Source organism: Gopherus flavomarginatus, chromosome 6 (assembly GCF_025201925.1).
Source record: "Gopherus flavomarginatus isolate rGopFla2 chromosome 6, rGopFla2.mat.asm, whole genome shotgun sequence".
Taxonomy (NCBI): Eukaryota; Metazoa; Chordata; order Testudines; family Testudinidae; genus Gopherus; species Gopherus flavomarginatus.
In genome coordinates, this window is record NC_066622.1 from 128,157,480 (window position 1) to 128,183,927 (window position 26,448).

General features: G+C 45.0%; 1 protein-coding gene across 2 annotated transcripts in view; it reads right to left on the reverse strand.

The window, feature by feature from the left end:
* The window catches only part of VWA2 (von Willebrand factor A domain containing 2), an 80,661-nt gene that overhangs the window by 40,339 nt on the left and 13,874 nt on the right, over window positions 1-26,448 (reverse strand). Inside the window, exons 2-4 of one of the 2 annotated variants that reach the window (XM_050958975.1) lie at window positions 17,380-17,440; window positions 9,690-9,764; window positions 3,452-3,585 (exon numbers count right to left, since the gene is read on the reverse strand). In XM_050958975.1, coding sequence (XP_050814932.1) covers window positions 3,452-3,585; window positions 9,690-9,764; window positions 17,380-17,431 — 261 coding nt within the window. In that variant the 5' untranslated portion in view covers window positions 17,432-17,440. Of the gene's footprint in view, window positions 1-3,451; window positions 3,586-3,944; window positions 4,246-9,689; window positions 9,765-17,379; window positions 17,441-26,448 lie in introns of those variants that run through there. The other variant, XM_050958977.1, reaches the window with a different exon arrangement.

Sequence of the window (26,448 nt, forward strand, 5' to 3'; positions counted from 1 at the left end):
CTACTGGGTCCTGCTGTGGCTGGAGAGTCACATGAGCAGCCCTTGTCCTGGCTGGCTGGGGCCATACTCTGTCACCCCTGTGCAGTACCTGCACCCCCACCCCAGCTAGCGTGGCTGCTATGATTGGCCAAGTGAAAGCAGATGGGGAAAGGAGAACAGTTCCTACCTGCTCCCCAGCAGCCGTCCCATCCCCATGCGTCACAGCAATTGCTCCTGCCCCTTCTCTTGCCTCCGCAAGAGTTTGTGAGGGCAGAAACATTCCCCACCACCCTCAGGTCCACCACCTCTGCTCCTGTATGTGCCCATCCTGGATATCAATGAGGCCAAAGTTCACTTCCAAACATCACTCAGAGCCTCAGGAGGGGTTGCTGGCAGCTCAGTTTTACCCACACAAAGCAGGCAGCAGCTGTCAGTGTGAGCTGATAATAGTATTGAATGTATATTTATACCATCACTTTTCATCCCAAAGCACTATACAAGCGGTGGATGTAGGGATCACTCCCCCACCACTGAAAGCAGCCACCTTGGGGGCGTACAGCAGCAGCAAGACGACAAAACAAAGGCCTTAGATAGGGAAGTGAAAAATAAAACTGTTTCCAACTGAAATTTAGGTAGAAAGAGTAAATGACCTGGACTGGAATTTGGCCACGACAACCAGGCTAGTTCTCTTAACTCTTACAAGGAGTGTCATGGAATACTTAACAGCCACAAGTAGTTGAGATCTTGATTTTATATAGAGAAAGTGTGTAGAGAAAGTAGATAAGGAAGTGTTGTTTACTACTTCTCATAACACAAGAACTAGAGGCCACCAAAGGAAATTAATAGGCAGCAGGTTTAAAACAAATAAAAGGAAGTTCTTCTTCACGCAGCGCACAGTCAATCTGTGGAACTCCTTGCCAGAGGATGTTGTGAAGGGCAAGACCATAACAGGAGTCAAAAAAGAACTAGGTACATTAATGGAGGATAGATTCACCAATGGCTACTAGCCAGGATGGGCAGGAATGGTGTCCCTAGCCTCTGTTTGCCAGAAGCTGGGAATGAGCGAAAGGGGATGGATCACTTGATGACCACCTGTTTTGTTGATTCCCTCTGGGGCACCTGGCACTGGTCACTGTTGGAAGACAGGATACTAGGCTGGATGGACCTTGGTCTGACCTAGTAGGGCTGTTCTTATGTTCATATGATGTTATATCTTATCTAAAGAAGGGATGGCAGAAAGCATATATCATAATGACTAAGTCGGTGGTTCTCAACCCGCGATCCAGTCAGCACACAGCTGCTTTCCATGTGACAAGCTCAGGGCTATACAAGTAGTATTGAATGTGGCTCACATATGCAGCACACAATGATAAATAGGTTGAGAACCACTGGGCTACGGGAAGGATAATGGAGTAAAAAACCGACAGCAGGCTACAGCTAAACTCCGAGATATCCAGCACCTGAATTCCCGCGCGTTGCTCAAGTCTGCAGCGTGGTTACTTGCTAGAGGTAAGTGCCTGTTTTCTTCTCTTCAACAAGCCACTGACTGAAATGCCTCTTCAGCCCAACTCACCTTATGCCCATTGAAATGACACACACATTCCTACAATGCCTGTCTCCAGCATTCTGCAAACTATGGAGAGCCTCACATATACATGGCTCTGCGGTGAAATTTAGCTTTGTCTCTCTAACTTTAAAGCCTGCTGCAATATGGGAAAGTGATGGAGATCGAGGGCTAGGTTTATTTTCTGGATCCCTACAGTGTCGCTCGATTAGAGGGTGGAGTAGACGAAATAGAAGAGCATTACATTGTAGGGCTGGGAGCAAAGCCTTAAATCCCACTATTTCCTTCCTTACCGGGTTCCTATCTTGTATTCATCTAGTCCCAGTCTGTCCAGCGTCTGACTGGCCTGAGGAGGGAGTGCAGTAGCCACCTGAACAGATTTCAAGCGCAGCTAACATTTTCCCTAGTTACAGACAGGAACAGTACTTAACCTCTCCCAGGCAGTTACCAAATCTGACTTGACACTAGGCACATGGGATTGTATGCAAGGTAGGGACCGGAGCTGGAGACAGCCCGAACCTTCCCTCGGAAAATTTTAGGCAAGGCTGTTATTGTTCATTCAAGCATGTAAGGTCTCAGGAGGCTCCGGGTAACAGGTAAGATCTGGGGATACACATATGCAAGTCTCAAAAGGAGCCATGGGGTGTTTAAAAAAAATCCTAAAAGCTGGAGATGTAAGGTTTTCCATAGGTCTATGGCACTGCAGAGTCAAAATTGCTTCATCGCTGTATATTCAGTTTCAGTTTCCATGGGAAATCTTCCTAGTTGTCTAACCCCACAGTTAGACCTTAATTTAAGCCAACATCCAAAATAAGAAGGGAAAATAATGAGGTGCTGAGCTGGATCCCTTCCCTTCCCATTTATTTTAATTCATTTTATACTGGACGGAACCCTCCAAATGCCAGCGACTTGGATTCTAATCAGAATGTCTTGCCCAGCCAGACACCTGCAGGACATCCGCTGCTAAAGCACACTGTGCTACCGCTCCAGCTATATAGCAGCATGACAGATGGCGCCTGTGTGTTTGATGAAACAGGAAATGTCTGGTACCTTGTCAAGCAAAAAATTAGAACTCCACGGAGGATGTGGGCAAGAACAGGGCAATAATTGTTGCTTAAGGACAAATCACTCTTAATCATGTATAGACAGGAAATCCAGCTGGAAGCTCCACACTTGTTCTTTGCTGGATCTGACAGCTGTTCCTGAGTGTTAAGGTTAGCCACGAAACGCACAGTTCCAGAACCAACTGACAAACACCGCACACCACTGGGAAATCTGAGACACTTATTGCAAGCAGGCGTCTAGAGGCCACCAGTCACCTTACTACACTGTTGATGGCCTTCAGTGAAATCCTTCTTTTACACCCCTTCATTTTGGAATACAGAATACTTTTAAAAAGAGAGAGGACAAAGAGGACCTCTGCAGGTTTCATAATCACTTATATCCATACAGATAGCTGGTTAACTTTCCTGGGATAAATTCTGCAGCCACGATTTCCAAAACTGATTTGTGATTTTTGGGTGCCTGACTTAAGACAAATTCAAGGGGCCCAATTTTCAGAAAGCATTGAGCACCTGTCCTCTGAAAAATCAGGCTCTTTTAATTAGTCTCAACTTAGGCATCTAAAAACCACTAATCACTTTTTAAAATTCTGGCTGTAACCTTTTGTCTGCAAGATTTTGTCCCATGTTTTTAAATGCCAAATGGAACTTTGAAACATTTACAACATATACATATGATCCAGAATGTTCATGGAACCTTGTCGTATCCTATTCTGGGTAACCTTTGGATCCCTCCCTCCCAGTAACTCTAATGTTTTTCATTTCACTCTACACATTTTGTCTTTGGATGTGTCAGGTAGAACCGTGCGGTTTGCAACCAAAACAAGACATTCGCTGCCACACTCACCCTATCTGGATTGATGTCCAAGGCATCACAGAGTTTGCCTGCGAAGTGCTTAGACCTCTCAAAGCTTCCTTTGCCAATGCTGTACGACCCATCTAACAGAAGGAGGATATCTACTGAAGCAGAGCACTGCATCACTGGAAGAGAACAAGATAAACGCTGACAGGATGCACATTTATACTTAGATCACAGGTGACAACAGAATGCAGTGAGCCAGGTTTACAGGAAAAAAAAGAAGGAAAATTCAGCTGATTATCGATTTCTCTCATCCAGCCCTTAATAAGCATGTGGTCAACTTTAGGCATGTGGTCAGGTGACCCAGCCCACTGATTTCAAATAGGACTGCTTAAAATTAAGCACATGCACAAGTGCTTTTCTGGATTGGAATGTTCAGTATTTTGCAGCCCTACATGAGAGATGTCAAACAAAAAACAAGTTACAGAACCACTCCCCAACCCAACACCACCACACACGCATATACACAGTCAGAACTTACAACATATCCACTGGCCAGTTGAATCAGACACATTTTCTCTCTGTAGAAAGCAGAAAAGCCTTTTTTTCAAACAAGCTATTTTAAAAACACAAACTATCTGATCAGCTCTGAGGCTTTGGATAGATCAGCCTAGCTTCAGGCTGCACTGAGATGATGTCCTGGTGTCACTGAGGCACGTGCAAACAGGTTTGCTCAGTAAATACTAGCTGCTGGGAGTGCCCGCGCCAAGGTGGAAGCTGATGATTTTCACTGACAAAGATTAAACTGAGGCTCCCTCTTCACTCTCTGCAGAGACACTCAAATCAAAACACTTCCTTGGAATTTGGGAAAAAGCTGGGTAATAGGGAAGAGGACACGCCCTTGACATTGGCAGAGCAGCCACAAATCCTTACAGTTTTTCAGCAGCCGGTCACAAGCATGACATTCAACTCAGGAAGCAGAGCATCAATTGCTGCGTAGGGGATGCTGGTTTGGAGTTTCACTCCTCCAAGCAGGGAAGTGGAATTATCCTAAGGAAGTATGGCTACATAGTGGCTACAGAGAAATGGATGGAAAACCAAAAGGCACCTCCTACCCCTCAGGCAAACGTTCTCCCACCCTGTAATTTCCAGAAGGTGAAATGGAATCTTGGCATAAAACACGGCCTCCCACTGCACTGGAACCGATAAGCAACTACTATAACAGCTTTAACATACAGGACATCCTTCACTGAGGATCTGGAAGTGCTTTACAATGGTGAATTGGTTAACTCTAGAGATATGTTAGCATTCAAAAAAATCAGCCTGTATTATAATGCCAGATTGCTTTAGATTCTCTGGCCTTCAGTTTACCTGTGATCTTCACAGGCTCCTAATGGGAACCAATTATCTAAATCCCTTAAAACGAGTGTTTTGACACAGCAAGTCAGCAGCAGAGCCAAGAACAGAATCCAGAAGTCCTGACTCCTAATCTCTAGTCTAGCAGTAACTACTAGACAATGCTCCATCCTGAAATACATGTGAACAGTTGCTCCTCTGCCAGGTAATATCAGGAGAAATTTTAAGAGGGGGAAAAAAAATTCACTGTGTCCTTAATCTCGGTGCTATGTTCAGAGCAAATTTTAAAGACCCCTGCAGCATTTCTGAGGGAAACTGAGATGCAATGTCAGAAAGCAGGAAGCAGTAAATACAGAAGAAAGTGTAAAGGGTGTTCCTTCCATCTATAACTGGAGTCCTTTATAATGGCTCAGCTATAAAAAATAATTTGTGGCCAGTGCCCCTCTTCCCCCCGCACCAGTCACGTCTCCTCTCAGACACATTTTATCATCACGATTGTTTCATTCCTAATAGTGAGAAAGCGGGTTTATAATTAGGATTTTCTAATGTCAGATTATAAAGGATTGAAAGTTTTAAAGCATTCCATTCTGGGTCAGTGGGTTTGGTTATATGGTAACCTCATTCTCTCAGAAGTTCTGTTCTTTGCAAGTTTATTCCACTCCCCAAAATTGGCTGGAACACCAAAATTAAGACAACAGTTCCTGACAAGCTATAGCAGGGAAACAGGGCCTCGCTGCTAGTGCTGTTCACACTTCAGCAGCTCTGCCTCCATGTTTGAAATCAAAGCACTGAGACCCACCAGTGAGGTGTGTAACTGTGAGCTTCGTTGGACATGTCTGCTCTGCATGAGTATTCACACAACCCAGATTAAACTCCCAAAATCCTGTCCTAACCTGTACTGGGGTCAGTGACAAACCCAGTAAGGATTCTCTAGAGACTCTTCTGCCTTACTGGTGAAAGAATCTGGAAGACATGTCTCCAGGACATTACAAAGCCTCCCAGAACACTGCTAGGAACTTCAGTAGTCATATTAATACCATTAGCTGCTCCATACCCTAAACAACCAGATACAGATACTACACTTTTTTAGAGCTATGAGGAAACATCTTTATGGAACACCATGCCCCTGCGTGTTATAACCATGAGTAACAAACAGATCAAGAGCACCAATGCACAGTGTATCTGCAGAATAATGTCAACTCATTTTTTTGTTTTCCTCATGCTCATTGGATTCCCTCCAGGTCACTTTCAGTTGCTGCACTAGCATTGGCTAGGGACACACCCGGGCTGCAGCTGTTACAGCTTGGCTAATGTATGATATAGAGATAGCTCAATGCAGCCTCATCTTATCCGATTGTTTTTCCCAGTGCTGCACAACTAAGTCCTCCTGGACTGCTGTTTCTACAGCTGTTTCAGACTTCAAATGAATGTAATTAAGAAATAAACACCCAGAATGAGGAGGAAGTCTCTTTTCCATCATTCTTTAAGTCTCTAATGTGATAAGGATGAATTGTGTGTTACAGACAAGTTCAAAACCAGGCAGGTCTCAACCAACAGGAGCTTACGCTTTAAGTTGGACAATGGACACTGGAAAATGAAGGTCACAGTAAAAGATCATGCAATATAGTTTTGTTACAGACACCTCTATCTGACTATCGAAGTTCTTAATATGATCCCCATCACCACAGCCACACAAAACAACAAACTGATTCTCACAACACCTCTCTGTGGGGAAGCATTATCACCATTTCACACACGGGGAACTGAGGGGCAGAGAGATTACGTGATTTACCAAAGATCACCCAGGAAGCTTGCGGCAGAACCTGGAACGGAACTGAGGTCTTCTGAGTCACTGTACAGTACCTTAACTACAAGACCATCCTGGCTCAAACTATCCTGTTGGTTCCTCTGTTAAACACATAACTAACCGGAGTGGGGAACCAGGGGTTAATATGCCAAAATATTACATTTAGATTTGAGGGAACAAATTTAGGCAAGAAGACTGAAGTGGTGGAACAGAAACCAACTGAAATAAAATGAGCCTCACATCTGAAAGAGTAGATTGAGGTTGCAAGGAACATAGCATCTGGGGGAAGTCTTCCTGGCATGGGGACACTGATGTAAGTACTCATTGGGGGATGGGGAGTTAGCAGGGGGGAGGGGGAGTGGAAAAGCAGGGGGAGAGGTGATGTAGGCAGCAGTAGCAGAGCTGGGAAAAGGCTTGAAGGCAGGGCCATCCTTAGGATTTATGGGGTCCTATGCAGTATTATTAAACTGGTGCCCCTGCACGCAACTGCAGCCCGGGCTCGCAGTCCATGGGGGAAAGGCGAGGGACAAGGCAGCAAAGGATAGCGAGCCACCCCAGCCTATCTCATGGCGGCGGAGAGTCACAGTTCCCCGCAGAGACCCTCGGATCCTCTCCCTAATGCAGAATGCACGGAGCCGGCGCATTTGGCTCTGTGAATACAGCCGCTGCCTAAAAGAGACTGCAGCGCACACCGGGTGTGCAGGAGCCAACCCACTCTTACGTTCTGTCATGGGGGGTAGGTGAAGCTGCCACTTGGGGAGGCTAGCTCCCAGCCCACCTCTTCTGCCTGTGACTCCGCCCCTACTCCACCCCTATTGTGCCCCAGGCCTCGCCCTCTCCCCACTGTCTCCCTCCTCTCTTCCTTCCCCTTCCCTGCTCACCCCCTTGCAGCCAAATCCCTGAACCTACATGAAGCAAATGACATTAGAAAGAAATTGCAGAGAGGATTTTTTCAAAAGAAAATGGAGCATGTTTCCTACTGCATGCCAGATGGTGAAGACTGGACATGCAGAAGGTACCTAATTAAAAGCACTACATTTGGGAATAAAAACGTCAGTCACGGGTATTTTGATATACCCTGAAGTTTGTCAGAGATTTATTTGCAAAGACTTTGTAGTTCGGGCAAGTCAGCTGTCCTGCTGAATACAGCATTAAATATTATGGAATAAATGATGCAGCTCTTCTCTGTTTTACATTTTCTTAATCAGTATTTCTAAGCTGATTTTATATTTTAAATGTACTCTTAAACCTTCAGAAAGTAATCATTCCAGATTACTACATATTTAACTCACTGAAACAAAGATATTATTTGAAATTAATCAGTCAGAGAGGTTTAGTGTGTTCATAACAATGTTCATTGCATTTAGAAAAAGGGAACACTAACGTACTTTGTGTGATCTCCGTAACAAGAGACATGTTTATGAAATTTCACCAACTTTAAAAAATATGTTTCCAAAGATTTTAGGCATAACAATGGATTTTATAACTTACTAGGTACTGAATTTGCTGGAGCAGTCTCTTAAAACTAATCAAATAGTCAGAAGTAAAGAAAGGGAAACTCGTTTGTCCAGCTATCGGGAAGAAAAGGGGTGTTGTCCCTTTAAGGGCTCTCTTCAAAGGCGGGTAAGGGAGAAAGATGGATCAGAAAGGACAGGAAGACTTTGGAAGCAAGTTTTTTGTACTTGAGCAATTGAAATTAAAATGTGTATTTTAGATAAGGGTGGTCTTTTGAAGGATTTATTTAAAAAACTGTGTGTGTCTGAAGATCCAAGCATTTAAGGCTAAAGATGAATACTCAGATTGTGCATTCAAAAATCTATGCACGGATTTTTGAGAGTTGTGATTTTATCAGCTTTAGCAATCTTCAAATGAAATATTTTTAAAGCAAATTTTAAACTAAGGTCTGAGTAAATATTACATTAGTGCACAACTGTTTTTGTCAGTAAATTCAGAAACGGGGGTTGGCAAATGCCTGTTAACAGGGCCGGCTCTAGGTTTTTTGCTGCTCCAAGCAAAAAAAATTTGGCTGACTCCCATGGCCCCACCCCAGCCCTGGGCTCTCCCCCACACCTCCCTGCCGCCCCAACCCTGGGCTCTCCCCCCCCTCACCTGCACCTCCTACCGCCCCAGCCCTGGGCTCCCCACAACCAGTGCTGACTCCGCCCACTCCCCCCTTGCCTCCAGCCAGTGCTGGCAGGGTCGCAGTAAGCAGCGGGACTCCTGGGCTGCACCTCAGCCCAGGGTCCCTCCAGCCGGGGGTCCTGCCTCCAGGACCGGCCGGGACCCAGGAGGGCAGAGCTGGGGGGACCGGCCGGCAAAGGGCTGAGGAGCCGGGGCAGGGCAGCCCCACAGGGAGCAGAGCCCCGGAGAGTGGGAGGCAGGCCCTGCACGGCAGTGCCCCAGGCACCGGTCCCCTCTATTGCCCCGCTGCTGCTGCTGCTGCTCCTGGCCGCCCTGCTGCAGCCCCTGGGTGGCTCAGGCCACTTCGCCCAGCCCCAGCTGTGGCGCTGGGGTGCAGCCATCATGCGGCACTTAAAGGCGGCTCTGTGCGCCCCAAGGGGCAGCCCCCAGCCCAAGTGTCCCTGCTCAGAGCCCGCCCGGCCATAAGGTGCGGGCACTGCTCTTTGACATGAACTAGAGTGGCCCCAGGGCACCTCCCGTGCAGGACGTGCTGCTGCTGCCAGGGCTGGCTCTAGGCTTTTGCTGCCGAAAAAAAAAAAAAAAGGATGGCTGGAATGCCACCCCTGAAAATGTGCTGCCCCAAGCACATGCTTGGTTTGCTGGTGCCTGGAGCCGGTCTTGCCTGTTAAATGGCTTCATTACCACTTGAATGGCTCTTTAATGGTTTCAATGTTGTGCTAATAGGTCTGGCAGGCTGGAAGCTTTTTCACATTTAACTAGATCCCCTCCAGAGGAAGACTCACCAGACTGCAGCAGCCAGCTCTGGTGGGAGCCTGCAGGAAGGGTCATAACAGGGATAGGAACAGGTGGGAAGGTGGACACTAAGATCCCAGCATGCCCCAAATTTCCAGGTGCCCTATGCAGCCGTGTATGCCTGAGGACAGCCTTGCTTGAAGGTACGGATTAGGAGTTTGAAGTTCTAATTTATAAAAACAAACTTACGTTGGCCAGCAGCAGAAATCTTGACAATTGTCTCCTGGTTGGCATGAAGTTCTTGTAGACCCCATGTGAGCAGCACTGTGGGATCAAATATATATTAATCCATTAATAGGATTATTTCTAAACTATTTAAAAATACTTCTGCAGAGCATTCATTCATGCTAGTGACCCAGACACGGACTAAGATGTAATTAAAGTGGGTGGGTATGAGCAGTAAAGAATTTGCAAAAACAATGTTTCTTGGGGTTCTAATTTACTCTCTGAAACGTGCCAAATTTATAACTCAAAATATTTTCTAATTAGGGTCGCCAGCTCAGATTGGGATCTGAAAAATCAAGTAGTGTTTTGATTCCGGTATCCTCAACAGGAACAGTGAACATGCTGAGATCACCAGAACTGTGTTCTGCAGAAGGAGCATAGCAGGATGCAGAGGATGTACTAATCCAGTAGCACTAGGAGATATGATTGTGAAGTAAAAAACACAGCTGACGTGTTATAGTAGCGTGCCAGCATACAGCGCCACTTTTCTGACTGCTACGACATACCTTACATTTGGTGGATTTCTAGGCTTTATTTGATGTATAGATTCATATATTCTAAGGCCAGACGGGACCATTATGATAATCCACTCTGACCTCTTGTATACCGCAGTTCATAGAATTTCCCCAAAACAATTCCTAGAGCATTGCTTTCAGAAAAACATTCAACCTTGATTTAAAAAAATGGAGAATCTACTATGACCCCTGGGCAATTGTTCCAAAGGTTAGTAGCTCTCATCCTTAAAAATGTATGCATTATTTCCAATCTTAGTTTGTCTAGCTTCAATTCCCAGCCATTGGATCAGGTTAAGGTCTTTCTCTGCTACACTGAAGAGCCCTTTATTAAATGTTTGTTCCCCATCTAGGTACTTATAGACTGTAATTAAGTCATCCCGTAACCTTCTCTTTGTTAAAATAAATAGATTAAATTCTTTAAGTCTATCGCTAGGAAGGCATATTTTCTAATTCTTTAATCATTCTCATGGCTCTCCTCTGAACACTGCAATATACCCATAGCCTTCTTGAACAGTGGACACCAGAACTGGAAACAGTAGTTCAGCAGTGGTCGCACCAGTGCCAAATACAGAGGTAAAATCATCTCTCTACTCCTATCTGAGATTCCCTTTATGCATTCCAGGATTGCATTAGCTCTTTCGGCCACAGCATTACACAGGGAGCTCATGTTCAGCTCATTATCCACCACGACCTCCACATCTTTTTCAGAGTCACTACTTCCCAAAACAGAGTCCCCATTCTGCAAGTATGGCCTACATTCTTTGTTCCTAGATGTATATATTTGCATTTAGCTGTATTAAAATGCATATTGTTCACTTGAGCCCAGAGAACCAGATCGCTCTGAATCAGTGACCTGTCCTCTTCATTATTTACTACTCCCCCAATTTTTCGGTCATCTGCCAACTTTATCAGTCATGATTTCAGGTTTTTTTCCAGGTCATTGATAAAAATGTTAAATAGAATAGGGTCAATAACTGATCCCTGGGGGACCGCACAGGAAACATACCCCCTCACTGATGGTTTCCCATTTCCAATTACATTGTGAGCTCTCAGGTAAGTAGATTAAAAACTGGCTAACGTGTCATGTTAATTTTATTTGTTCTAATTTTTTTCATCAAGATGTCATATGGTACCAAATCAAATGTCTTAAAGAAGTCTACGTATGTTACGTCAACACTATTACCAGTTTGGCTGATTAAAGGTAATCTCATCAAAAAAGCTATCAAGTTAGTTTAATAGGATCTGTTTTCCATAAACACATGCTGATTTGCATTAATTACATATACCGCTCCATTATCTTATCTTGACATCAATCGCAGCTGATAGGCCTATAATTACCTGGGCCATCCTGCTTACCCCTTTTTAAAAACTGGCACATTAACTTTCTTCCAGGCTTCTGGAGTTACTGAAAACCAACATCAATGGCACAGTGAGGTACTCAACCAACTCTTTTAAAAAACTCTTGGATGCAACATATCTGGACCTGCTGATTTTAAAACGTGTAATCTGTTTAACATCCTACAGAGAAACTGGTGGAATGGAAAGTGTTCTCTCACCACCATATGATGAGACTACATAATCTGTGTCTTCCTCCAATACAGAATAGACATATCTATTGAACACTTTTCTGCCTTATTATTGTTAACTCTACAATTTCTATCTAATAATGGACCATTATCAGAATTGTTTTTGTTCCTAATATATTAAAAAAAAACTCCTCATTGTCCTCAACTCTGGAGGTCATAGATTTCTCTTTGTGTCCCTTGACTTCTCTTATCAATTTTCTACAATTCCTACCTTCTAATTTATATTCATTACTATCAACTTCCCCTTTCCTCAATCTTTTTATTTTATAGCTGACTTCACTTCCCCTTTAAACTAAGTCTTTTTTTAACCAGCACAGTCTTCTTCCTCGATTGTGGCTTTTGGGGCATCTAGTAACGTGTTCTGAAATTATTCCCAATCATCATTCATATTTTTCTAGTTCTTCCTCCCAGCTGATTGGGCTCATAGTTGTTTTCAGCTTTGTGAAACTGGCCCTATTACAGCACCAAGTGTATATATTACTGGTCTGGCCTTCATTCTGCTTGCATTTTATGTGTGATCAAGTCACAATCGCTTGTACCTAAGCTACCATTAATTTTTAGTTCTGTGATCAGTTCCTCTTTATCTGTTAGGACAAGGTCTAAAAGATAATTCCACCATATGGCAAAGAGACAGCGACTTAAGAGTGGGGTGCTGCTCCATGCAGGGCATGGGGGCTGACCATGGACACATCTGAGAAGGACTTGCAGGAGGGACTTGGTCCAACCTGAAATGCTGACAAACTTCACAAAAAGGGTGATATCCAACTGGGTGGGTCTCAGGACCTGTATTTTGTTTTCAGAGACCTGTAACTCTCGAGTGCTTTCAGAGCAAAGTTTCTGTGGGTAAGAAATTCCTTTGCTAAGCCTGTATTCCCGGCTTTCCTACCACGTCTCCAGAGGGATTAAACTAGAAGTCCACAGACTATAGCCTAAGTGGACCTCTAGGGGTGAGTACGTATTAGCAACTGCGAGGGCTCAAGAGGTTTCAGATGCTGATTTCCGTGTCTAGGGTGGCTGGGCAGTAATGCCTCAAGTCCCAAAGAAGGGTGTTAAACAGGCTATCTGAACCGACCCCATAGTTCCAGAGCTAGAAATAGCGATTACACTCTATCCAGAGCCAATAGGCTCAGTAGCACTTGAGACCCCTCGCCTGATGACTGTACAGTGGGGGACTGGCCCAGGTTGTAACATATAAGATTTGTATGAACTCTGCAGCCCAGTCATACACTGGACAGCTATTGCCATCTACATTTGCACTCATCGCTTAGCTGAAAATATTCATCCCTTTTTCACCGCCTCCCTCCTCGCCCCAACTGTGAATATTTAAGGATAGTAAAATTATCCCGTGTTGAGAGCCACCGCAAAGCTCATACATCACTTAGAGCCCATTTGAGCCTTCAAAATGGGGCTCAAGCAGCACAGAGAGTCAACTCTCTACAGCAGAGGTTCTCAAACTCCGGGGACCACCAGTGGTCTGTGAACTCCATTCAGGTGGTCCGCGGGTAGTCCTCTCTGAGGTGCACACCTGGGCGGCCACGCACAAGAGAATGAAGGGCCACCTGACCCAAAAGGGAGTTGCAGGGGGAAGGGAGGAGGTCACAAGATTATTTTAGGGGGGTTGCAGTATTGCCATCCTTACTTCTGCGCTGCCTTCAGAGCTGGGTGGCCAGAGCGTGGCAGCTGCTGACTGACGGCCTAGCTTCCCAGCGGCCGCCATTCTCCAGCTGCCCAACTCTGAAGGCAGCACCGCCACCAGCAGCAGTGCAGAAGTAAGGGTATCAGTCACCTCTCCCTACAATAACTTTGTGACTCCCCTGCCCCCAACTCCTCTTTGGGTCAGGACCCCTACAATTACAGGACCCTGAAATTTCAGATTTAAATAGCTACAATCATGAAATTGATGCTTTTAAAAATCTTATGATCATGAAACTGACCAAAATGGACCGTGAATTTGGTAGGGCCCTACTCATAACACACAAACACAGAGTATAACTTGTTTCTGCTGACCTGCCTCTTTAGTGCTGCTAGAGACTGAGTCCAGCTGTAGGAATAGTTATCACTGTGCTCATATTCACAGGAGGCACAACATGCCATTGCAGGCAAGGCCAAGCTGTCAATATCCCTGTGGCTTTCCAGCCAGGCTGAAAACACTGCTCCTACTCCTTGGAGATGGGACAGGCTCGTGGCAGGGTGGATCCTCACAAACAGGATGGTTAGTATACACAGCTCTTTCCCCTTGACGTCTGGAAGATCCTACAGCTGCAAAGTGTCATTAGCTAATGTCTGGCTTTACTAGGTGCACTACTACTCATCCAGGGGTCCAGGGTTCCTGGGGGGGCTGCGAGCAGGTTTCAGGGGCTCTGCCAAGCAGGGCCGGCATTCGACTTTCTGGAGCAGAAAGCAGAAGCCCCACTCCATGGTGAAGCCCGAGGCTCTGAGCCCTGAAGCTGAAGCCTGAGCAACTTAGCTTTGCAGGGCTCCCTGTAGTGTGGGACCCCAGGCAACTGCCCTGCTTGCTACCCCCTAACACTGGTCCTGGCTTTTGTCTGCAGAAAAGCATCTGTGATGCAGCTTGAGAACCCCTGCGCTAGTTAATAAACTATAAGTGCTATGCAGAGCCCTGACCCCCAAAGTCTTGTCCCAGCCTCCACTGCAGCTTGCATAACAGGGATGAATAATTCAGGGGAATGTCTCTACCTAGAGACTGATCTTGCAAACACTTAATACGAGCTGTAGTGCTTAATACCAGCTTTTTGTTCTGTGTTTGTGCAGCGCCCAGCACAATAGGATCCATGACTAGGGCTCCTAAGCTCTACAGTGACGCATCATCATCATAATAATATTCCTGTGAGTAGCTGTTTTGAGTCAAGCAAGAGTTCAAGTTGCACTGAAGCCAGTGGATCACACTCAGTGCACAGCACTGCCTCCGGTAATGAGAGTCGTTAGCAGAATCGGATCCTTCATTTTGTGCCAAATTCAGGACTAACAACCAACCTGACGGGGCTCTTTCACAGGCACTGATCTGCCACCAGACTCAGAAGTAACAAATGTAGATTAAAAAAAAAACAAAAAACCCACTCATGGTTTTTATTTTGTATGTGCCGTTAAAAGAGTGCTAGTTTCTTAATGACACTGGGCCTGACCCAGTGGCCACTGAATAAATGGAAAGGCTCCCATTGACTTGACTGGGCTTTGGATCTGGACCATTGCACTATGCTTGCACGGTGATGGTATTCCTGCATAAATTTGACACTTAGTGCTGCAGCAAAGCTCTAGAACATGTTTGAAGAACTGGATTATGGATGCAGCAAAAGCCTAGAGACTGTTGCAGGTTCAGCTGCTGCTGGAGAGCATTGCAGCAAGGCATCTCCTCTCAGTCTGCCTCACATGGCCAACTCCCTCCTCTCAACTTCGCTGCAACCTTTTCCTTCTTACTGTTAAGGAATGTGAAGTACCTGGGCAATTTTTCCACTGACTACTGAAGAGACCCTGTCACGGCCATCTGAGAAAAGTACAGCTGAACATGCATTATACCCAGATCTGGCAAGAAGAGTAGCTGCCCATTTGATTAAGGTTGTGCAGCATCCTTTCGTTGGCTGGGTTTGCAATCTGAGGTTCTCTTTAGACTCACAGCTGCTACTTGGAGTACAGGCAACAGCTACAGTCAGGTGGCTTTTCTGTGGCAGCGTTGCTTGGACACAAATCTTGTTACTGTCATCCATGCCTGTGTCATGTGATCACAAAACACATGTGCTTGGTGTTGCCAACTCTTGCCAATGTACTGTGAATAATGTGAATTTGGCCCTTGCTAGAGCTAATCTGAGGGGAGAAACTCCAGCCTTCAAAAGTTTTGGACTGCCGGGCGGGGTGGAGAACAACTGATTGGCTGCCTTCTCAACTTCTCCGCCTCCTGGGAAATAGCAGCCTATCAGAGCTGCTGCAGGAGGCAGGCAAAAGGTCTATCTCCCACCCCTCAGAAGCTGAGAGAAGTTTTTAGATAAAGAAGGGTGGAGAGGGAGCAGCCAACACCATTTTCACAAGAGGGAAGAAGGAAGCAGAAAGAGCCCAGAAGCTCAGGCCAGCTCCTCTCTCCACTCCTTCTGAAAAATGGGTTGGCTTCTTTTCGCTCCTCTCCTCTGGAAGCCATTTATTTTTATTTCTACAAACTTGGAAACACTCAGAGTCGGTGTTTCTGTGATGCTATTTGGCAATTTCAAAGGAAAGGAAGTGGACAAGATGTTCTTCAAAAGGAACATTTGACAAGTCACATTGTTCTTGTCTAGCTCTCACAGCAAGACTAGATCAATCAGCTGGTTGGACGACTCATAACAAATATGCTTACATTGAAAATAAAATCTGATCTTACTCAGCCTTCCTGTGCTTACATTGTCACAGAAAAAGCCAGGATACGTACTGAGCTTCATTTGTGATTGGTTTCAGAATAGCAGCCATGTTAGTCTGTATCCGCAAAAAGAACAGGAGTATTTGTGGCATCTTAGAGACTAACACATTTATTTCAGCATAAGTTTTTGTGGGCTACAGCTCACTTCTTCGGATTGTTGCTTTAGATAGTAATTCTTTCAAAACGTCACAGCTGGATTCTCAATGAAATGATTAAATGTGGTTTTAGTTGCTTTTTACATTCCGTGCTTACTCACAAACAAAAATAAGTGAGAGAGTGAGAGAGACAGACATTGGTCAGGGATTAATTTCTGGGCTAAGCTTTAGATTGGGGACTGACATGCCCTTATCTCTTCATAACGCATGCAGGGACATATGGACAGGGTATTCTGAAAGGTATTTTGCCATCTTCATACACTGAAACCTCAGGTAGTTAATTAAGGGCCATTTCCAAAAAGGAAAAGGCAGGGAGGTGTAATACAAAGGAGTGTTTTGCATAGCACTGAAGCTTTGGGTTGGGGAGTAGCAGGTACTGGTCTCTTTGTAACCATTTAATGGGGATAAGTACATATCAATTGTGGTGACCCAAAAGGTAATTGGGGTGTAACATGTGCCAGCAGCAAAAATAAAGTTTCAGGTCAGGGGGTGGCATCTCGAAGGTACTTTAGTGTATTCTAACAATTGCAAGGAGGTGTCATTTGGGGTATTTTGTCATTTACAGTCAGTCAAACCAGGTCCTTATTCAAGGAAGGTGCATATGTGCGGCAGCATTTTGTGCAGGAAAAAAATTGGGTCATGGTGTGGTATTTCCCAGCTACCTCAGAAAGCTTCAATGCTCACAGGAAACGTCACTCGTCTTTTACACACCCTCACATCCAAGTTACTTATTCTAATTGAGAGGAAATTACACGCCAGGGGCTTCTGATAACATTACTATATTTTGTTATAAAAGTCAAAATCAGCCTCCTGTATTTTGGGGAAATTCTTAAAAGTTTAAATTTACATGGATGATGTATTTATTCTTTTAAAAACCAGCCTTTCAACATTGGAGTGGGGACCCAACTTCAATCTCGTTGCCACGGCTGAAGGAAACAGGGGCATCTGAGCCTGAGCTCCTTTGGTATGAAAAGACAATGTTAAAATAAAATGTACCTTGGGCACAGAGGAAAACGCAGATCGAGTCAAATGGCAGTAAGAGGCTCATGGTGACAAACTGAAATTTAAAAAGAAAGGAACAAACATTAATTTTCACAAACTCCCTAAAATACAATTCTCACGTTATAACTTTCACTGGGGAGATGTATTCCATTCCTTTACAGCTGTCTAACATTGCCACTTGAGAAAGTTTGTTTGCCCTAAAGACGCACATATACACAATACACAGAGACACTTGGGAAAAGGGGCTGGTGGGAAGAGAGAATAAAAAAACGATCAAGATGTAAAGGGAGGGAGAGAAAAAGGAGAGGAAAAAAATCTTATAATTATGTTTGTTTCCCTGTTTGAAATGACCTGCAATAGAGACTCCAGACAGTAGAAATGGCTGCAGAAGTAACTGAAGCAGGGACTGCTGAACTGGGGGAAGGGGAAAATGGGGCCCTGCTGGGGCCACCCCTTCCTTCCAGACCGAGAACTGTGCAACTCTTGGGACACTAGAATTCAGGGGTGCCCTCTTCCCCCTTCCCTTTTCTTTCTGTTTAGCTGATCACTTCCTAACTAACCGTTTCCAAAACAATCATGGAACTAACATGACATTTGCTGCCATCACATTGTTCACTCTGATTAGGTGTTATATACATAACTCGATCTCACACCCCCCTCAGGCAAAGGTTACAGGCAAATAAGTGGACAGTCATGGCACCAGACCATAAGGATTGACAGACTTAGGATAGGCCAGACCATCATGGGAGGAGAGATCCAGAAATCAGGATGGCAATAAAGCCTCTGTCATGGGATTTGGCCCTTCTCCTTCTGCTCTCAGACAGAAATGACAAAGGAAGAAATGCACTGGGCAAAAAGACAGGAGGAAAAAAGGGGACCAGACTTTTTCCAAAGCCTGTCTGTTTGGTCATAACATAAGACCCCTTGGTTAAAGCGATAAAAACAAGACACAGTGGGGCCTTTGGGCGCTACCATAATAGTGATCAGGATTACGAGGATACAGAAAATCCCTGCCATCCAGCATTTGAGCTGACTTGGATTGCCCACTCCTATTAACATCAGCAACAGACCTTTTAAGCAGGCTAGGTTCTACATTTCTCAGCCAGGGCACATCTCTACTTCCTAGATGTGCATTCCATTTGGAATAACACTGGATGTTTGTCCTGCTTGAAGTGTGTATATGGATGCACCGCATATACTGGGGCAGGCTGAAATCGCCCTTGAAGATGCTGAATGCCAAGAAATAGAGTTAACTGATTGCTGATTGTGCAGAACATCCCCAGAATTAAACATGTCTCTTTTTCCATTGCACTTCATCTGCCTTTTGAATTTATGGGGACTTATAAATCTTTTCCAACAGATTTGGACCTCAAACCCTCAGCTCTGGTGACATTTTCAAATATACAGATTTGGGGTTTGGTTGGTGCCCAGCTTTGCTGTGGTCCAGGCTTTCCATTTAAAATTTGTATGTTGATTTTTAAAGCCAGTGAAGAAATGATGGGTGTGCTGACATGCACAGACAAATCTGGAAGGCTGCAGCATGGGTCCGTCTCTGGGTTTCACAGGAAAGGCCAAGTAGAAAATGTAATTAAAAGAGAATCAGGGACATTTCCTAATGGACAGGTGAGGTCTATTAGGGTGGGTAATTGCCTTTCAAGGGAAAAAGTGGAAACTCCATTCCTGTTGAGGGTTAAATCTGATCTAGACAACATACTTCAGAATATATAGAAGGGAACAATCCTGCATTTCCAGGGGTAGTTAACAAGAAAAGTCTATTCTCCATCTTTAGGGTTGATGATCCTTTGATTTTTGTGGGATCATAGATTATCAGGGTTGGATGGGACCTCAGGAGATCATCTAGTCCAACCCCGTGCTCAAAGCAGGACAAATCCCCAGTTTTGTTTTGTTGGATTTTTTTTTTTTAAACCCCAGTTCCCTAAATGGCTCCCTCAAGGATTGAACTCACAACCCTGGGTTTAGTAGGCCAAGGCTCAACTGATTTCAGTCCTAGACATTACTCAGAAGGGGTTTTTTCTGAACAGTGAATGGCTTTCCGCGATGTGCAGCTTGTTGTCTTAGAGCTTGTTTCCATGGGCAGTCAGTGCGCGGCAAGCTGCAGTGCAAATTGACAGTGCATCAGCTCACCTTGCACAAAGAGGCTGGGTGGACCCTGCTGCCACCTACTGAAAATTCAATAGGACTTGGATCAACTCCCATTTCAAAACACGTCTGCACCGAGTCAGCTTTAAGCAGGATGACTTCAGGATTCACAGATCTTACTTTAATGTGAGTGTGACTAACACGGCTACCCCGCTGATACTTTAATGTGAGTGTGATTTGTTCTTGTTGCCAAAAACCTAACTGCTTTTCGTAACGTGTGTGTGGGGAGGGTGTTACAGAGAATCCTGCAGTCCAATGGGACTATTCCCCTGAGTTAGGACTGCACAATCAGGCTGAATAACTCATGCTACCTTGACCTTTCCTTGATCTCACAGGTTTGGCATTACTAACAACCAACATATATGTAGTAGGTAACATTTTTAACTCTTCTCTAGCACTGTGAGAGAGAAGATCTCTTAGCCAAAGCATATCACCCTTCGAGGGGGGTGGGGAGGCTTTCAGGAGGGGAGCACAGAGAGAACAGAAGCACAAAGGATTCAGACATAAGGGTAAACTAGTCAGAAGATACATGGAAAGAAATGACGTTCTAGGGACTGAAGACAAATTCTCTCACTGCATGGAGGATGCTCTTTGGTTTGCATTGCAAGTGTCAGTCCCAGGAAAGACAAATGGCATGGAACATGGAGACTAGTTCATCTTATGTATAAGATGGAGGGTTGGGAGCCAAGATACCAGAGTTCATTCCCAGCTATGACACCCATGTATGTCCACACTGCAAAGAAAAATCCCAGGTGCTGACTCTGGGTCAACTGACTCAGGTTTCCAGGGCCCAAGCTATTGTAGAATATTAGGGTTGGAAGGGACCTCAGGAGGTTACCTAGTCCAACCCCCTGCTCAAAGCAGGACCAATCCCCAGATTTTTACCCCAGTTCCCCAAATGGCCCCCTCAAGGATTGAACTCACAACCCTGGGTTTAGCAGGCCAAAGCTCAAACCACTGAACTATCCCTCCCCCTGAGGGAGGCTAAAAAAAGCAGAGTTGATGTTCCTGCTCAGGATGAAGCCTGGGCTCTGAAATCCCAGGCTCCAACCCGAGTGGGAACATCTACACTGCTAGTTTTAGCCTCACAGCCCAATCACACAAGCATGAGTCAATTGACCCAGGCTCAGATTCAACGGCACAGGTTTTTCTTTGCAGTGTAGACGTACCTTTAGTGGCAAGGTACTTGAGTACCATTGAAACCAGACTGAAGCACCAAATCTGCTTTGGTACTTTTGAAAATCCCATTAGGTGCCTAAGCTGCATCCTTAAGCAGCTAAATCCATTCGGAAATCTGGCCCTAAAAATCCTATGTGACCTTGGGTAAGTCCCTGCACCTTTCTGTGCCTCAATTTCCCCATATACAGACTGCACTGCAGTTAGATTCCTCAGTCTGCATTCAATGATGTTGAGATCCTTGGATGGAAGGTAGTGGTATTTCAGACACGCTAAGAGTTAGCATTATCCAACCTACAGATAAGGGATTCTCTTATCAAGTGAGGTGTGCAAGAACCGTCTCTCATTTGAATGACAGACTCCGTAATCTCCCACATAACCTCAGGTTGAGTTACATTTGTAAGTGGGAGCACATGCAATTGACAGCTGGAGGAACAAAAGGGGTTTGATTATTACCCTCATTGCCAGGAGGTGCAAATACAAAAACAAACCCCACCCTTTACATACACTAGAGTCTTCTGAAACACTAACCTCATTACAAAGCACTGACCCTAACCTCTCACATCCCACGTGCTCAGAACCTGACCACAGCTTCATTACGTAGAATTCCTAAACAGACCTGTAAACAAAAAAAGGTCTCAGAAGACACGATGCGGTTAATTAGATCTGTCCTGATTAACTATACCGTGCAGCAAACAGCAGTGAACAGATAGGCCTGTGTTTATACAGTAGGTGATGAGAAAAGGACACAAACATTTTATTGAGGGTTACCCAATAGCAACATACCTTGATGTTTACAAAATGGCACGGCTTAGGGTGACACCAAAACAAAAAACATGGGGGAGAGACAGCAAAAAGATCAGACCTTTACAAATGCTGCTTTTCCTCTCCTTAGAGCTGATCATCATGGGGATAGCAAGGGCCAGGAGAGGCAGGGTGGAGAAGAAGGGTTATCACTTGGTGCATTGGAGGGCAAAGGATCTTCTGGGGGTTGGATGTTCTGCTCCCTTCTTAGTCAAACTCATAACACTCAACCTTTCACCAAAGATCTCAAAACGTTTGATAGATTTTACAAACCAAAGACAGGCTGTGTCTACTTTAACAATGAAAACTCTCTCAAGAGTTCTGACTGTACGGCCGCTCCCTAACCATCTCTAGACAGCAAAGGCATGTATTGTAATTCAAGGCTGCTCACAGTATGTGGAAGATCCTAAGCAAAGCAAGACAAGTGGGGCTCCTTGCAGCTCTCTTGGTATGGACATCCAGCTTCTGCATACCCAAAGCTGGCCACTGCAAAACAGGGAGGGAGCAGACTGTAAGAAAAGATCCCCAGGGTGGTGCATTGCTTCTCAGTGATACTGTATCACAAAGGGACAAGGAGTGAAAAGATCAATCACGGAGACTAAGCGGATGGCAAAAGCCTTTACATATTTTTAGCCTGGACACTTGCTTTCACTCAAGTAAACAAACTAACATCAACATTTAGCTCCTTTTGTGAACACTGTCCTTTTTGTGGCAAATCTTACCTTCCTAGCAGCTGGGAGGGAGGGGGTATAATATACACCCTACGGGGGTCACATGCAGGTTGAAACGGTTAAGATTCCAAACTGATATATAACCCACAAAGACAAAGAAACAAACAGAGGGCATGTCAAATGTCAGTTGGTCTTACCATTCCTCAACTTTCAACCCATTATTTATCAAAGCCAGAGGGAATGCAGGACTTTGACCTTAAGTGATAGATGACTGCAGATCGGCTTCGGGTGCCACCATCACTATTGCAACAAAGCTCTGGCTGAGAGTGTCACAGAACCCAGATCACCTTCCACTCCAGTCCCCAGACCATCCTTTCTCCTCTATCGCTTATTTGGTCCATCTTACTGAAACTATATGGGGTAGGGGTGGTGTCTTCCTACATGTTTGTACAACTAGCTCAATGGGGCCCTGGGCTCACTGCAATACAACTAATAGCTGTACTAAATGTCTTATCTGAAGGACCTTACTAATGGAGGACCAGGTAGCTAAGTTCTGCCATTCCTGTAGGCTTATTCCACTAGACAGTGATAGCCACATCCTGACTGACTGCCCATCAATCACCATCTCCGTAGCTGTCTGGGAACTGTCAAATACATCAGTTATCAGGGAGTAGATAAAGGAAATAGCTACCTGGGCAGGGATTGACTTGTGAAGCAAAATGATGTTCTTGAAATCAGCTTCATGATCAGCAGTTCTACTGGTCAGTGATAGGGTGGTGGTTGTTTCTGTGATGGGAACACTGGGTCTTTAGGACTGAGAGGAACTTTTTTTTTTCCTTTTTGTAAGGAAACTTTTTTTGTTTAAATGCAAACACATAATCAGCTTGTAGAATGACTGCTGCCAATTAGAACTAGCCAAGAGCTTAGCAGGAGTAAAAACCCAAAACCAGGACTTGACATTTAAATGGATAGTGAGAATATCCACAATAGGACAGTAACATTATGTGTGCACATACACAAGAGGCTTGTAGGGATATAAACCTTCATGCCTCAGAGCATAAGGCACCCTCTTATTGATGAGGAGGATTAGGAAAGGAACCTCTCCTCTGGGCAGGTTATTCCATAATTGCTCACTTCAGGATTCTTGCACCTTCCCCAAGAATGTCTCAGACCAGCCACTGTCAGAGGAAGAATCAGAGACTAGATGGACTGTTATAGAATATCTGGGCTAAAAGTATTAACATAATGCGGTCACTGTCCAAAGTTAAACAGTGTTAAACAAGCTTCGGAGTTTGGTGTGCAGAGACCTCAGCTTGCTTAGAACTCTGGCAAACACACCATTAAACATCCTTGTAACCTTTTATTAAAGATGAAGAAAAGAAGGAAAAACATTTGAAATGCAAAGTATTAAATAAGGCTTTCATATTAACAGCATCCCTTGTTCCCTTTCTCTTTGGCCGAGGAGTGTTTTGGCTGAAAAGCCCCCGTGTTAGTCAGGTCTCTTAGATGCTATCAGAGGTGCTACCAACTGCGTTTTTGCAGAAAAGAGAAGTTAGCTGAGATGGGCTGGAGCTGTTGTTAAAGTCTGATCCCGCTTCATCCCAGGTAGTGTTTGGGATTCAGCTGGAACCAGCAGAGGTGGCAATGGCATCTGGGTCCCTCGCTTTGGCCCTTATCTGGTCAGCACAACTCTCAGGATCAGCATGTCAAAGGCCTGGGGTCCCAGGAGACAGTGACGTAGTTACACCAACATAAATTTGTAGTGTAGACCAGGACTCAAACTCACACGGTTACATTCTACCAAATACAACTGGAGATGCGCTCAGTGGCCCCAGATTCCCATGTAGCTTTGTGCGTGCTTTGAACATCGCCTGGTTTCCACCCCAGAAGTATCTGCTATTCAGTGCGATAACCTCTCTGTACTCCGCACTTCCCTCCCAGGCACGGTGGGACTACAACAGGTTGGGAAAAGGGTTTAGTTTCTGCTGCAGAAAAAAAAATTTTTTTTGGAGAAAAATCAAAATTTTTAATCTTCAACAGAAAAGAAAAAGCAGTATTTTCCACAGAAATCAGACACTTTTCGCCAAACTTTCATTTTCCTAAAAACCCAATTTTCCATCAAAAAACAGTTTTGACAGCAATTTTTCGGCCCACCCCAGCAGTGAGCCTAATTAATGTTTGCAAAAGTGCTTTTGAGTCCCGAGAGAGAGAGAGCGGCTCTAGAGTGAAAAGTGGAATTGCAGAATTAAAGTTAATACCATCCCACTGCTAATCATACCCAGCATTTCTCTACTGCTGCTCAAGATGTCAGAGTGCTTTACAAACATGGCCTAATGTCGTGGCTCTCAAACAAGGGTACACAGAGGCCTTCCAGGGGGTACATCAATTCATCTAGATATTTGCCTAGTTTTACAATGGGCTACATAAAAAGCACTAGCAAAGTCAGTACAAACTAACATTTCATTAGACAATGACTTGTTTATACTGCTCTATATACTATACACTGAAATGCAAGTATATTTACATTCCAATTGATTTATTTTATAATTATATGGTAAAAATGGGAATGTAAGCAATGTTTCAGTGCCAGTGTGCTGTGACACTCTTGTATTTCTATGTCTGATTTTGTGAGTAAGTAGTTTTTAAGTGAGGTGAAAGTTGGGGGTACACAAGACAAATCAGACTCCTGAAAGGGGTACAGTTGTTTGGAAAGGTTCAGAGCCACTGGTGTAATGAATCCTCCCTGCCGCATGTGGCGTTGCCAAATTAGCAAGTCCAAAGTATGTTTAAATAAAAGAAAGTAAACACAAACCATTACTTCAGCAAGGAAGTTGTTGTGTCCCTCAGTAGCTCCCTGCCCCAGTACATGCCAGGAAGGAAAGATTATGTTTTTGCTCTTCCCCAAGGGCATGATTACTTCAAGTTAATTCCAAAGCATACATGACTTAACAACAATGGAAAACTAGGACAAGACCCTACTTGCCACCAGATGTGACAGGTGTGCAGGGGTGAGGGGATATTCTGAGTTGCTTCAGTACAGACAAAAATGTTTCAATGACACTGGCTTGCCTAAGGTTTAAATGAATTAATTCCCCAGTGCCCAGCCTGAGTCTTGCTGGAAGAAAATGAACTTGAGAAACTCCTCATGGGCTCAGCAGCAGTTTGTCAGCAAATGCTCGTCAATGTCAGCTCCAAGATTAGCATCAGTCAAACAACTTCAGAGGGTGTGTTGGCTTGGGAAGTGGGTGGGAGCAAAAGGCCTTTAGTTTTTCTTCCCTGGTCTAAAAACAGCTGTTTTTAGACCAGGGGCCAACCTGAGCCTGAGAAGGAGCCAGAATTTACCAATGTACATTGCCCAAAGAGCCACAGTAATACGTCATTAGCGCCCCCATAAGCTCCCCTCCCCCCATACTCCTAGCGCCTCCCACCCACCGGCAGCCCCACCAATCAGCACCTCCGCCTCCCTTCCGATCAGCTGTTTTGTGGTGTGCAGGAGGCTGGGGGGGGGGGGAGTGAGGGCACAGCAGGTTCAGGGGACGGGGCAGGAAGGGGTGGAGTTGGGGCAGGGCCTGTGGCAGAGCCAGGGGTTGAGCAGTGAGCACCCCATGGCACATTGGAAAGTTGGCTCCTCTAGCTCCAGCCCCGGAGTCGGTGCCTATACAAGGAGCCGCATATTAACTTCTGAAGAGCTGCAGCGTATGGTCAGGTTTTCAAAACTGTATGTGTGCAATCCTATGTCTGCATCCTGTAGGATTAAGTAAAAACTGATCATTTGCCCACAGATACCAAAGTGGTGCTTACAGTTAGGAGAATCAAGTATACAAATTAAGTGTGCGATGTTTTGGAAAATCCAGCCTGGTGAATTTGTAAAGGGTTTTTTCCCCCTTCTCCCACCCGCTTCCACCACCAGGTTTCTTTTGTCACATGTAAAATATCTAAATGTGCTTGTTATAACAACAAGTGAACCAGAACCAAACCCTGGATCCAAAATCATCAACACTGTGGGTAAGTGGATCGAGAACAGGAGTAGGCAAACTTTTTGGCCTCAGGGCCATATCAGGGTTGCAAAACTGTATGGAGGTCCCGGGTAGGGAAGGCTGTGCCTCCCCTAACAGCTTGGCCTCTGCTTCCTATCTGCCCCCTGACTTCCCCCCTCAGAACCCATGACCCATCCAACGCCCCCTGCTCCTCGCCCTCTGACCGCCCTCCCCGGGACCCGTCCCTCCGCCAGCCCCTTTTGGAATGCGACCCT